Source organism: Salvelinus fontinalis, chromosome 17 (assembly GCF_029448725.1).
Source record: "Salvelinus fontinalis isolate EN_2023a chromosome 17, ASM2944872v1, whole genome shotgun sequence".
Taxonomy (NCBI): domain Eukaryota; kingdom Metazoa; phylum Chordata; class Actinopteri; order Salmoniformes; family Salmonidae; genus Salvelinus; species Salvelinus fontinalis.
Genome location: NC_074681.1, coordinates 19680697 through 19695184, shown reverse-complemented (window position 1 = coordinate 19695184; position 14488 = coordinate 19680697). Strand labels below are relative to the sequence as shown.

The window sequence follows — 14488 nt, the reverse complement described above, 5'->3', positions numbered from 1 at the left end:
CCTCTCTTCCTCTCTTTTCAGTTATGGTATGAAAGGACTGAATAGGTGAAGACAATTTCATTAATCTAGTCAGTATCACTATCATCAACACATTACACGTTTCTGAAAAAATAATATCTAAACCTTTTTATTATCAACTCGAAGAATGATATATTTAAAAAAAAATTATAGCCAATTATTTAGCAAATCAATTTCACTCGTTGGTTGGTAATGTCCTGAGGGGGTAGAGTGGCCTCATAACGTCAAACCTCAGCCCTGGATCAGCCCAGTGGCGGAGTCGCGAGTTCAGGTCATGAACGACTACTGCACAGATAACCACCACGCTGAAGCCGCCTTCAGCATCTCCCGGTTTCTCAATCCCACACACCCATTCTCTGGAAAGATGGTCGCTATAGAAACATCACCCAACTCGTCTCCCTCGGATGAATGGGTCGGCTGTCTGGATAAAAGGTGGGTAATAAACGTTCCCGCCTTTTGGGTCACGGCATCCTCAACCGCTGAAAACAACGAATTTGGGTTCCATCATTAATCAGGGTCAACATGACAAATCGTAATCTTAACCGGTAATCTCTGATTGTGTGCATGCCTGAGTGCGAAGGCGGCTTTGTTATTGCGTATCAAATGTCATTGACATATTCACATTCGGTCGAGGTACTAATTGAAGACCATTCCCAGGTTAGGTTATTCATAGGGCATTTACCTGCTGTGTTTGTCTATTTGCTAGTCGTTCACAAAGGCGTTGTAGGTTCATGGTTTTCTTTTTGACTTGTTAATCCTCCTCACCACCCGCAGCATTATCACTTTTATCTGTTATGAATTCAGACCGATTTTTTTTGTAGTCTGCGATGCGTAAATTTTACCTACAAAAAACAGTCGTGTGTGTAGGGTTGGTTTATTTCTGGGCGTGAGGCAGGTTTGCGCAAATCCAATCTATTCATTGCAGGGGAATTTGTCAGCCGGCACTGTAAAAAACATTGTGTTGAATCTACTTTTAAAAAATGAACGCAACAACAAAACACTTACTCTTATTTGTAGATGAAACGTCACATTTTTTTTGTTGTAAAAAAATATTTCATAAATTGTTTGGGATTTACACAAATAAAATAAATCCATGGAATTTATAATAGCCATAAAGTTGTGTTGGATTTAATGATAATGTGGTAATATATGAGTTGATGTCACGCACATATTTAGTACAGCTAGTGTTAATAAAACTCTTAATGTTTAACATTGTTTTATCTATTTCATAATTTGCCATTTTAACCCATTTTTTTGTCAGGCATTGTTGAGCACAGTGCTTAATCCACCAGCAGTAGTCTACCTGGAGGTAGAACTGCATGCATCGCATGACGCTGAATTAACCTCTGTTTTTAAGAATGGGTGGCCTGATCATTGAACGTACATTTGTCAGGTTTTGATATCGTTCGTCATAATACATTACACCTCATGACATAACAAGCTGCTTAATACTAATATAGAAATAGAATTGTATTTCTTCGAATATGCTTACAACATTCTGTGAAATAATCACAAAGTCAAACATTTTTGAATTACCCACAATCCTCTAAAAACGGGCAAGTGGTTCCAATAATTTATTGTTAAGTGTAGAGAGATATTATTATTAATATTAAAATGTACTCAATTGATCCTTTTAAACATTTTGTTGGGTTGGCTAAATTAAATGAACAAATCTTTGAAATTACTTTTATTCAATTTCTGTTGGTTGTTTTTTTGAGTCAATTTCAATTCACCCCAGAATATATTTTTTTTATAGTGTTTGTGCACTCACTCTCACTTACTCTCTGGTTCCTTGTACACACACACACACACACACACACACACACACACACACACACACACACACACACACACACACACACACACACACACACACACACACACACACACACACACACACACACACACACACACACACAGCCATATAAGAACCAGTGGCAAATATTGAATCTGTATCTGCAGGTTAATGTAGTTTGTATTGAACACAGTTCAAAGATCTCATGAGAATATTAGCCTTGAGATGCTTGGGAATGGAGTGGAATAAGATTGATTGATAGCATTGAGCAGAATAGAATAGGCTAGAAGAGGTCGACGGCCAGCATGAGTAAGACATTTAAGTGTTTTAACCCTTGCAAGGCTGCCGGCCCAGACGGCATCCCAAGCCGCGTCATCAGAGCATGTGCAGAGAGCCCTGGCGGAGTGGTGCTAGGAAAATAACCTCTCCCTCAACAAAATGAAGGAGCTGATTGTGGATCCCCAACAGGGTCGCAGTGGAGAGGGTGAAAAGCTTCAAGTTCCTCTGCATGCACATCACTGACAACCTGAAACGGTTCATCCACACGGACAGTGTGGTGAAGAAGGCACAACAACGCCTCTTCAACCTTAGGAGCCTGAAGAAATTCTGACATTGCTCATTCTGATATTTCTTAATTTCTTTATTTTGGATTTGTGTTTATTCTTTTGTATTGTTAGGTATTACTGCACGATTGGAGCTACCGACATGAACATTTCGCTGCACCTGCAATAACATCTGCAAAATATGTGTACGCGACCAATAAAATGAATTTGATTTGATATCCACAGGTAACCATCGGCAATGGGAGCTCATTACTCTCTCTGTCTCCCCCTCTCTGTTTCTCTATTTCCTTCTTTGTGAAGTTAGGAAACAGAGAAATGTTTCTAATGGTAATAGGAATCCTTACCTGCCCAGTCAGTGTAGATGAAGGAAAGGAGACAAGGAAAGGAAGCCATGTTAAACTGTTGAGATGCAGCCATTGAAAATGCTGGTCATAGCCCCCCCTTGTGTTAGTCCATCCCCCTGATGGTGGATGTCAGGTTACGGCGGGCATGATGGACACCCACACACACACACACCCACACACACACACTGTCCAAATCAATAAGCCCAGGCAACAATGATAAATCAGCTAACTGTTACAGAGCTAATGCCAGTGTATGCGTGTGTGTCTCTCTGTGTGTGGACTAGAGGTTGACCGATTTTGATTTTTCAACACCGATACCAATAATTGGAGGACCAAAAAAAGCCGATACTGATTAATAGGCCGATTCTTTTATATATAAAAAAAGATATATATATATTTGTAATAATGACAATTACAACAATACTGAATGAACAATGAACACTTTTATTTTAACTTAATATAATACGTAAATAAAATCAGTTTAGTCTCAAATAAATAATGAAACATGTTCAATTTGGTTTAAATAATGCAAAAACAAAGTGTTAGAGAAGAAAGTAAGAGTGCAATATGTGCCATGTAAAAAAGCTGACATTTAAGTTCCTTACTCAGAACATGAGAACATATGAAAGCTGGTGGTTCCTTTTAACATGAGTCTTCAATATTCCCAGGTAAGAAGTTTTAGCTTGTAGTTATTATAGGACTATTTCTCTCTGTACCATTTGTATTTCATAGACCTTTGACTGACTATTGGATGTTCTTATAGGCACTATAGTATTGCCAGCCTAATCTCGGGAGTTAATAGGCTTGAGGTCATAAACAGCGCTGTGCTTCAAGCATTGCGAAAAGCTGCTGGTAAACGGAGGAAAGTGCAGTTTGAATGATTGCTTACGAGCCTGCTGCTGCCTACCACCGCACAGTCAGACTGCTCTATCAAATCATAGACTTAATTATAATATAATAAAAACACACAGAAATACGAGCCTTAGGTCATTAATATGGTCAAATCTGGAAACTATCATTTTGAAAACAAACAATTATTCTTTCAGTGAAATACAGAACCGTTCCGTTGTAACGGCTTTCCTCCTCCTCTTCATCCGAAGAGGAGGAGCAGGGATTCGACCAAAACGCAGCGTTGTGAAGTGACATGATTTATTTAAACAAGACGAAAAAACACAAAAACGAAATACACTTGAATAATTAACAAAATAACAAAACGGAGTAGATAGACCTGGACATGGAACTTACATAAATACACGAAGAACTCACGAACAGGAACAGACTACATAAACCGAGACAGTCCCGTGTGGCGTGACAAACACTGACACAGGAGACAACCACCCACAAACAAACAGTGTGAAAACACCTACCTTAATATGACTCTCAATCAGAGGAAATGAAAACCACCTGCCTCTAATTGAGAGCCATATCAGGTCACCCTTAAACAAACATAGAAACACATAACATAGACTACCCACCCAAACTCACGTCCTGACCAACTAACACATACAAAAACTAACAGAAAACAGGTCAGGAACGTGACATCCGTATTTTATCTAACGGGTGTCATCCCTAAGTCTAAATATTGCTGTTACATTGCACAACCTTCAATGTTATGTCATAATTCTGTAAAATTCTGGCAAATTAATTACAGTCTTTGTTGGGAAGAAATGGTCTTTACACAGTTCGCAACGAGCCAGGCGACCCAAACTGCTGCATATACCCTGACTCTGCTTACACTGAACGCAAGAGAAGTGACACAATTTCACGCACCGCATTGATTATATGCAACGCAGGACAAGCTAGTTAAACTAGTAATATCATCAACCATGTGTAGTTAACTAGTGATTTATGTTAAGGTTGATTGTTTTTTATAAGATAAGCTCAATGCTAGCTAGCAACTTACCATGGCTCCTTGCTGCCTGTACTCACGTAACAGGTGGCCAGCCTGCCAAGCAGTCTCCCCATGGATTGCAATATAATCGTCCATAATCGACGTCCAAAACTGCAGATTAGAGATTGTTATGAAAACTTGAAATCGGCCCTAATAAATCGGCCATTCCGATTAATCGGTCGACCTCTAGTGTAGACAGTAATAGATGTACGCTTTTACATGATATCTCATCTGACTTCAGTTGGCTGTAAATGACAGAGATTAGAGATGATCTATAGTACAGAAGGTGACAGTGCTTCAGGGCAGACAGCGACACATTACAAATGGAGGTGAAAACATAACATTTATCTCAGAATATTTAAGTGCAGGTCCTGCTCATTTGATAAACAGCACTAGCTGCATTTGGTTGAAATAATACAAAATGGAAACTATTCGTTTGGAAAGCTATATATTTTGATGAAGTGACGAACATAGACATCGTGGAACCCTTGGGTGCTGCAGAGTAAGATTCTGGAGCTATCTGGTCTCTCCTCTCCAGTCCTCTCTCATCTGTACCACCGCTAGAATAGGTCTCACTGTGCCTCAGCCGAAGTCAGAGTTGTGTATGTGTCATTGTGGTTTAGCTGTAATATGAGGTGGGAAACTATTTTCAGTGTAGACAGAGCGAGGGAGAGAGTAGAGAAGGAAAGAGAGCGAGTGTAACAGGAGGATTAATCATGTGACTTACAGGTGGAAGGTGGTGTAAGCGGCTCTCAGACCACATCAGCTTCAGAGAGATGCACATTCTACTGGAAATGTTGTGTGATGCAAGGAGAGTGGGGGAGGTATGGCGAGAGAGAGAAACGGAGAGATGGAGAAAGAGAGAGCGATGAAGAGAGAAAGCCAGAAGAAGGTGGTCTCCATGCGTCACCTGTAATCCCTTCTTCTAGACATCTGGGTCAATGCTGAGGAACATTAACAGGTTGGTCTTGTATTATGTAGGCCCGTGAGTCTTTAACACAACTGTCTGTGTGTGTGTGGGGAGGGGCAGAGATTAGAGACCACCTGTCTAACAGATTAAACCCACTGGCAAAGACATATGGAAGGTTGATCGTGGGAGATTAGGAGGATGAGAGAGAGAGAGGGCTGTGGCCCCCAGGCAGAATTTTTCTTCAGCTTGGATTCTTGTGACAGGAGAAGGTCTGAGAGGAAAGGAGAAAGATGGATGGAAAGACAAGAAGGCAGATTAGAGACAAAGGAATTAACCAAGGCCTAGGGGAGAGGATCTGAAGAGAAGAGCTAGAAAGCCTCTGGTCTGCATGAGCAGGTCATTATGTACTAGCCATTCAGTGGACTTCTCACACTCAGTGAGTCACCAGTGTCAGAGGAGAGTTGGAGGTCATATGGTGTCTCAACATCACCCATGACCAGGCACAGTGTATCCATACTTGTGTTTATGTGAGTGAGTGAATGAGAGAGAGAAAGAGAGCGGGAGGGGAGATCGATAGAAAAAGAGATGTGAACAGACTGCTCTGTGAGTTTCTCTGAATGATTTTGTCTCAGTCAGTGGAGTGTCTTTAAGCTTACATCCGCACTCTGCAGGGTGCCCTTAGCTACAGAACGCCTACAGCTATCACAGAGAACAGAAAAGAGGAGAGCAAACACACATTTCCAGGTGAGAGTATCTGCTGTCATGCTTGACTGCTGCTTCTCTACTTTTCGACCTGTTGTTTTTATGCACTTTCAGGCCTTTTGGAGCTTTGTGACTTTTACAACCGTGGCTTATTAGTGCTAGCTAGCTTGCTAGTTGGCTGTTAGGACTGCACTGCGGTGATTACCTCCACCTGCCTAGATTCTTCCTGGTTATATTGATAATTACTAGCTAGCTAGGCTATGTGCGCTTAATTTGTTTTCTTTCTGAATTGAAATGTCCGGTAGCCAACTATGTCTGTGGCAGTGGCGCAAGAAAACGTTCATGGTTACAAAAGTATCCAATCGTCTCAAGACGAGGGTTAAGCTGTCCTTAAGTTAAGTACATTTCCAAGAAGAAATCCTTAAACATTATTTTCAAGAATCCCATTTCTTAACTTTTTTTTGAGAAACATTTCATTGAGGAATAGCAACTTTGCTTAACTTGCTTCTTAAGTCTATAGTTAAGGAAACATGTCAGTTAAGAAGGTTTGTGAATCTGGGCCCTGGTTCCCTGACCAAACCCAATTGCCTTACTGTATCTATTTTGGATTTTGCTCTCCATACCTCCCTCTGGAATACCTATCGGATTACCCTCTTTGACTCTCCCGCGGACGTTTTTTCAGCCTGGAAAATAACTATCATCTCTCCCTCATCCTTGCCAAGACTCTGCAATGTGCTGCTGCCTTCCAATTACAAACCCACCTGCTAATCAACAACCTGTTCGTGCCCCACCAGTCTGGTTTCAGCCCCCTCCACAGTACTGAAATTGCACTCCTCAAAGTTATCAATGACCTCCTCTCCTCTGCTGCTGCCCTAAACATCCTGATTTTCCTTGATCTGAGTGCTGCTTTTGACACAGTGAGTCATCAGATCCTCCTCACCAGGCTGGAGGGTCTGTGTGTTGAGGGCACTGCACTCACCAGGCTGGAGGGTCTGTGTGTTGAGGGCACTACACTCACCAGGCTGGAGGGTCTGTGTGTTGAGGGCACTGCACTCACCAGGCTGGAGGGTCTGTGTGTTGAGGGCACTGCACTCACCAGGCTGGAGGGTCTGTGTGTTGAGGGCACTGCACTCACCAGGCTGGAGGGTCTGTGTGTTGAGGGCACTGCACTCACCAGGCTGGAGGGTCTGTGTGTTGAGGGCACTGCACTCACCTGGCTACAAACATACCTCACAAACCGGACCCTCAATGGCCACACCTCAGACTCAGCTGCAGTTATACTGGGTGTCTCCCAGGGCTCTGTGATGGGTCCCTTACTCCTCATTTACATCCTCCCCCTTGGTCAGAACCTTCCGTCACTTCAACCTTGACTTCCACTGCTATGCCGATGAGACCCAGATCTACCTCAGCAGCAAATCCCTCCTCAGTCCACATTGAATCCTGCCTCTCTGCAATAAAAACATGGATGCAAAATAACGTTCTCAAGCTCAACAGTGATGAAACAAAACAACTCCTCATAGGCACCAAATCCACCCTCACCAAAGCTTGCAACCTCACCTTCACCATTGACAGCACCACTGTCTCTCCCTTCATGCACGCAACCTTGGTGTAATCCTGAACTCCACCCTCTCCTTTGACCTCCATATAGGACAGACTGTCAAATCCTCAATCTTCCACCTCCGAAACATTGCCAAAGTCAGGTCCTCCCACTCCTGTCCTGACGCTGAAACCCTCATACGTGCATTAATCTACTCCTGTCTACTCACTACTGTCCGTCATCTACTCAAGCTCCCTCCATGATCTCCAAAGTCCTGACAGCACATCACCCCTGTCCTCCAACTCCATTGGCTCCCTGTATCCCAACGCTTTGACCCCCCCCCCCCCCCCCCCCCCCCTATCACTCAGACCTTCTGCACCCTTACCAACCCGCATTCAGTTCCACCACAGCAGCCCACCTTGTCATCCCCAGGTCGACGCTTCGGCGACAGGGCCTTCTCCAAGGTTGCTCCTAGGCTCTGGAGCTTTCTCCCTCCACCCTGTCTTTCAGTCCCTCCTAAAGCGCCACCTCTTTGACATATCCCCTACCCCTTACCCTAAACCGTGTATCCAAATCCCAACCCTCCCCTCCTCATACACTGATACACACTCTTTCCCTTCTTTGAGCCCACCCCTCTCTTTACTCATGTTTTTGTTAGCTCTGATGTTTTGTTTTGACTATTTTTTCCCCCTATAATTGTAAAGTGACTTTGGGTCCTTGAAAAGTGCTATATAACTCCCATGTAGTAGTATTATTACTAACTTCCCCCATCTCTCTCTGTAGGCCTGCGGAGCGTTCAGCAGAGGATGTGGATATTATTCTGACCAGACTTAAAGGGGTTAAAGCCTTCCAGAGGTTCCACCCCTCCCCGCTGCTGCAGATCTGTTCCTGTGCCTTCTACGAGTACTTGGAGAAAGGCATCACCTGGAAGTATACACACACACACTTGGACATCTGCACACACTCTCTCACACTCACTCAGTGGTATGAGCACCTTGAAAAAGGCCTCTCTGATACCTCATTGGCTTTCAGGTTTACTATGACTTGTCACATCAATGTTATGACTATTGATGAATGATTTCTGAATGCTTATATGCTGTTATGTCTGTTCTGTGTAGTGTTCCGCCAGGGTGACATATGGACCAGCTGGTATGCTGTTCTGTCTGGCTCTCTGGACGTCAAGGTGTCAGAAACAGCCAACCACCAGGTAAATCAGGTCTGCCTCATACCTTTTACTACACCTCTGTGTTTGGTTTTCCTCTTTTAGTTACTATGTATTCCCTCTAGAGTTGTTCTCTGAGCTCTCTTTCTAATGTCCTGTGTTTTCTCTCTGGCGTTCAGTGTTCTCTTTTTAGACTTTAGTGTTCTCTCTAGAGTTCTCTCTGAAGTTCTCTGTTTTCTTTCCAGTGTTCGCTCTAGAGTTCTGTGATCTCTCTGTAAAGCTCTCCCTCTAGAGCTCTGTGATCTCTCTAATGTACAATGTTCTCTCTTGTCACGATCGTGTGGCGGATTAACGGACCAAAATGCAGCAGTTGGAAAATAAGCCATCTTCTTTTATTATACCACGAAGATGAACACGACACAAAAACACTTTAACAAAACAAGAAAACAACAAAACGACCGTGAAGCTACAAACGTTGTGCACATACAAACAGGCTACAAACGTTCTTACATAGACAATTACCCACAACCAATGAGAGCCTATGGCTACCCTAAATAAGGCTCCCAATCAGAGACAACCGAAATCAGCTGTCTCTAATTGGGAACTCATTCAGGTAACCATAGACTCTCCTAGATAACTAACCAACATAGACAACGCTAGACATATACACTCAACACAAAACCATCTACCACACCCCATAACCCCTTTACCAAATAAACACCCAAAACCAACAAAACATAAACATTCCCCATGTCACACCCTGACCTAACTAAAATAATAAAGAAAACGAAGAATAATAAGGCCAGGGCGTGACATAACCCCCCCCTTGAGGCGCGAACTCCGGGCGCACCATACACAGTCTAGGGGAGGGTCTGGGTGGGCTCCCCTCTACGGTGGCGGCTCCGGCTCTGGTCGTAGTCCCCACGTCACCACAGTACCTAACCACCTCCTAGGCTTCCTCCAAACGACCCCCCTCCACATTAACCCCATTGCATTAAGGGGGAGTTCCGGACTAAGGGACAGCTCCGGACTAAGGACCAGTACCAGGGTAAGGGGCAGTACCAGGGTCAGGGGCAGTACCAGGATAAGGGGCAGTACCAGGATAAGGGGCAGTACCAGGATAAGGGGCAGCACCAGGGTAAGGGGCAGCACCAGGGTAAGGGGCAGCACCAGGGTAAGGGGCAGCACCAGGGTAAGGGGCAGCTCCAGGGTAAGGGGCAGCTCCGGACTGAGGAATGGCAGCTCCGGACTGAGGGACTGCAGCTCCGGACTGAGGGACTGCAGCTCCGGACTGAGGGACGGCCCATGGCTGGCTGACAGATCTGGCTGCTCATGGCTGGCTAACGGATCTGGCTGCTCATGGCTGGCTGACGGATCTGGCTGCTCATGGCTGGCTGACGGATCTGGCTGCTCATGGCTAGCTGACGGATCTGGCTGCTCATGGCTAGCTGACGGATCTGGCTGCTCATGGCTAGCTGACGGATCTGGCTGCTCATGGCTAGCTGACGGATCTGGCTGCTCATGGCTAGCTGACGGATCTGGCTGCTCATGGCTAGCTGACGGATCTGGCTGCTCATGGCTAGCTGACGGATCTGGCTGCTCATGGCTAGCTGACGGATCTGGCTGCTCATGGCTAGCTGACGGATCTGGCTGCTCATGGCTAGCTGACGGATCTGGCTGCTCATGGCTAGCTGACGGATCTGGCTGCTCATGGCTAGCTGACGGATCTGGCTGCTCATGGCTAGCTGACGGATCTGGCTGCTCATGGCTAGCTGACGGATCTGGCTGCTCATGGCTAGCTGACGGATCTGGCTGCTCATGGCTAGCTGACGGATCTGGCTGCTCATGTCTGGTTGGCGGCTCTGGCAGATCCTGTCTGGTTGGCGGCTCTGGCAGATCCTGTCTGACGGGCGGCTCTAGCGGCTCCTGTCTGACGGGCGGCTCTAGCGGCTCCTGTCTGGCTGGCGGCTCTAGCGGCTCCTCTCTGGCGGACGGCTCAGTGGGCTCATGGCAGACGGGCGGCTTTGCAGGCTCATGGCAGACGGGCGGCTTTGCAGGCTCATGGCAGACGGATGGCTCAGATGGCGCTGGGGAGACGGATGGCTCAGATGGCGCTGGGGAGACGGATGGCTCAGATGGCGCTGGGGAGACGGGCAGTTCAGTCATCGCTGTGCAGCCGGCAGACTCCTGCCGGCTGAGGCGCACTGTAGGCCTGGTGCGTGGTGCCGGGACTGGTGGCACCGGGCTGGGGACACGCATCTCAGGGCTAGTGCGGGGAGCAGCAACAGGACGCACAGGACTCTGGGGACACACAGGAGGCTTGGTGCGTGGTTTAGACACTGGTGGTAAAGGGCTGGAGACACGCACCATATAGCTAGTGCGTGGAGGAGGCACTGGTGGTACTGGGTTGGGGCGGGGAGGTGGCGCCGGAAATACCGGACCGTGCAGGCGTACTGGCTCCCTTGAACGCCGAGCCTGCCCAACCTTACCTGGCTCTATGCTCCCCGTCGCCTGACCAGTGCGGGGAGGTGGAATAACCCGCACCGGCCTATGTAGGCGAACCGGGGACACCATGCGTAAGGCTGGTGCCATGTACGCCGGCCCGAGGAGACGCACTGGTGACCAGATGCGTTGGGCCGGCTTCATGACATAAGGCTCAACGCTCAGTCTAGCCCGGCCGATACGTGGAGCTGAAATGTACCGAACCGGGCTATGCACGCGTACAGGAGACACCGTGCGCTCTACTGCGTAACACGGTGTCTGCCCGTACTCCCGCTCTCCACGGTAAGTACAGGGAGTAGGCGCAGGTTTCCTACCTGACTTCGCCACACTCCCTTTAAGGCCCCCCCCAAGAAATTTTTGGGTTGTACTCACGGGTCTCCAGCCTTGTCTCCGTGCTGCCTCCTCATATCGCCTCCTCTCGGCTTTCGCTGCCTCCAGCTCTTCACGAGAGAGGCGATATTCTCCAGGTTGATCCCAAGGTCCATCTCTTTCCAATTCGTCCTCCCATCTCCAGAAATCCTGTGTAGGTAGGTCCTGTTGCCGCCTTCCATGCCGCTTGGTCCTATGGTGGGTAATTCTGTCACGATCGTGTGGCGGATTAACGGACCAAAATGCAGCAGTTGGAAAATAAGCCATCTTCTTTTATTATACCACGAAGATGAACACGACACAAAAACACTTTAACAAAACAAGAAAACAACAAAACGACCGTGAAGCTACAAACGTTGTGCACATACAAACAGGCTACAAACGTTCTTACATAGACAATTACCCACAACCAATGAGAGCCTATGGCTACCCTAAATAAGGCTCCCAATCAGAGACAACCGAAATCAGCTGTCTCTAATTGGGAACTCATTCAGGTAACCATAGACTCTCCTAGATAACTAACCAACATAGACAACGCTAGACATATACACTCAACACAAAACCATCTACCACACCCCATAACCCCTTTACCAAATAAACACCCAAAACCAACAAAACATAAACATTCCCCATGTCACACCCTGACCTAACTAAAATAATAAAGAAAACGAAGAATAATAAGGCCAGGGCGTGACATCTCTCTAGAGTTCTTTGCTGTTCTACCTGTGTTACTACTTGTGTAATCCTGTACAGCCCTGATGAATGCTTGGAGTGCATTATTTACAATACTCTAATTGGTCCGCTCTCTGTCAGTTAGAGACCATGATCATATTATTCGCAGTATGTGGGTCACTTTCTGGCCATCCTAGACAGAATGACCATGATCATATTATAATCAGTATGTGGGTCACTTTCTGGCCATCCTAGACAGAATGACCATGATCATATTATCCTCAGTATGTGGGTCACTTTCTGGCCATCCTAGACAGAATGGCCATGATCATATTATCCTCAGTATGTGGGTCACTTTCTGGCCATCCTAGACAGAATGGCCATGATCATATTATCCTCAGTATGTGGGTCACTTTCTGGCCATCCTAGACAGAATGGCCATGATCATATTATCCTCAGTATGTGGGTCACTTTCTGGCCATCCTAGACAGAATGGCCATGATCATATTATCCTCAGTATGTGGGTCACTTTCTGGCCATCCTAGACAGAATGGCCATGATCATATTATCCTCAGTATGTGGGTCACTTTCTGGCCATCCTAGACAGAATGACCATGATCATATTATCCTCAGTATGTGGGTCACTTTCTGGCCATCCTAGACAGAATGACCATGATCATATTATCCTCAGTATGTGGGTCACTTTCTGGCCATCCTAGACAGAATGGCCATGATCATATTATCCTCAGTATGTGGGTCACTTTCTGGCCATCCTAGACAGAATGGCCATGATCATATTATCCTCAGTATGTGGGTCACTTTCTGGCCATCCTAGACAGAATGGCCATGATCATATTATCCTCAGTATGTGGGTCACTTTCTGGCCATCCTAGACAGAATGGCCATGATCATATTATCCTCAGTATGTGGGTCACTTTCTGGCCATCCTAGACAGAATGGCCATGATCATATTATCCTCAGTATGTGGGTCACTTTCTGGCCATCCTAGACAGAATGACCATGATCATATTATCCTCAGTATGTGGGTCACTTTCTGGCCATCCTAGACAGAATGGCCATGATCATATTATCCTCAGTATGTGGGTCACTTTCTGGCCATCCTAGACAGAATGGCCATGATCATATTATCCTCAGTATGTGGGTCACTTTCTGGCCATCCTAGACAGAATGGCCATGATCATATTATCCTCAGTATGTGGGTCACTTTCTGGCCATCCTAGACAGAATGGCCATGATCATATTATCCTCAGTATGTGGGTCACTTTCTGGCCATCCTAGACAGAATGACCATGATCATATTATCCTCAGTATGTGGGTCACTTTCTGGCCATCCTAGACAGAATGACCATGATCATATTATCCTCAGTATGTGGGTCACTTTCTGGCCATCCTAGACAGAATGGCCATGATCATATTATCCTCAGTATGTGGGTCACTTTCTGGCCATCCTAGACAGAATGACCATGATCATATTATCCTCAGTATGTGGGTCACTTTCTGGCCATCCTAGACAGAATGACCATGATCATATTATCCTCAGTATGTGGGTCACTTTCTGGCCATCCTAGACAGAATGACCATGATCATATTATCCTCAGTATGTGGGTCACTTTCTGGCCATCCTAGACAGAATGGCCATGATCATATTATCCTCAGTATGTGGGTCACTTTCTGGCCATCCTAGACAGAATGACCATGATCATATTATCCTCAGTATGTGGGTCACTTTCTGGCCATCCTAGACAGAATGACCATGATCATATTATCCTCAGTATGTGGGTCACTTTCTGGCCATCCTAGACAGAATGACCATGATCATATTATCCTCAGTATGTGGGTCACTTTCTGGCCATCCTAGACAGAATGACCATGATCATATTATCCTCAGTATGTGGGTCACTTTCTGGCCATCCTAGACAGAATGACCATGATCATATTATCCTCAGTATGTGGGTCACTTTCTGGCCATCCTAGACAGAATGACCATGATCATATTATCCTC

The 14488-nt window shown here is 45.9% G+C and overlaps 1 protein-coding gene across 10 annotated transcripts in view; it reads left to right on the top strand.

The window, feature by feature from the left end:
* The first annotated feature begins 219 nt into the window (after positions 1 to 219).
* LOC129813913 (rap guanine nucleotide exchange factor 4-like) overlaps positions 220 to 14488 on the top strand; it is a 58434-nt gene continuing 44165 nt past the window's right edge. For 2 of the 10 annotated variants that reach the window (XM_055866527.1, XM_055866524.1), the window contains exons 1-3: positions 222 to 450; positions 5341 to 5572; positions 8544 to 8976. In XM_055866527.1, coding sequence (XP_055722502.1) covers positions 8854 to 8976 — 123 coding nt within the window. In that variant the 5' untranslated portion in view covers positions 222 to 450; positions 5341 to 5572; positions 8544 to 8853. Of the gene's footprint in view, positions 451 to 5340; positions 5573 to 8543; positions 8977 to 14488 lie in introns of all 10 variants that reach the window. The other 8 variants (XM_055866529.1, XM_055866528.1, XM_055866532.1 and 5 more) reach the window with 7 other exon arrangements.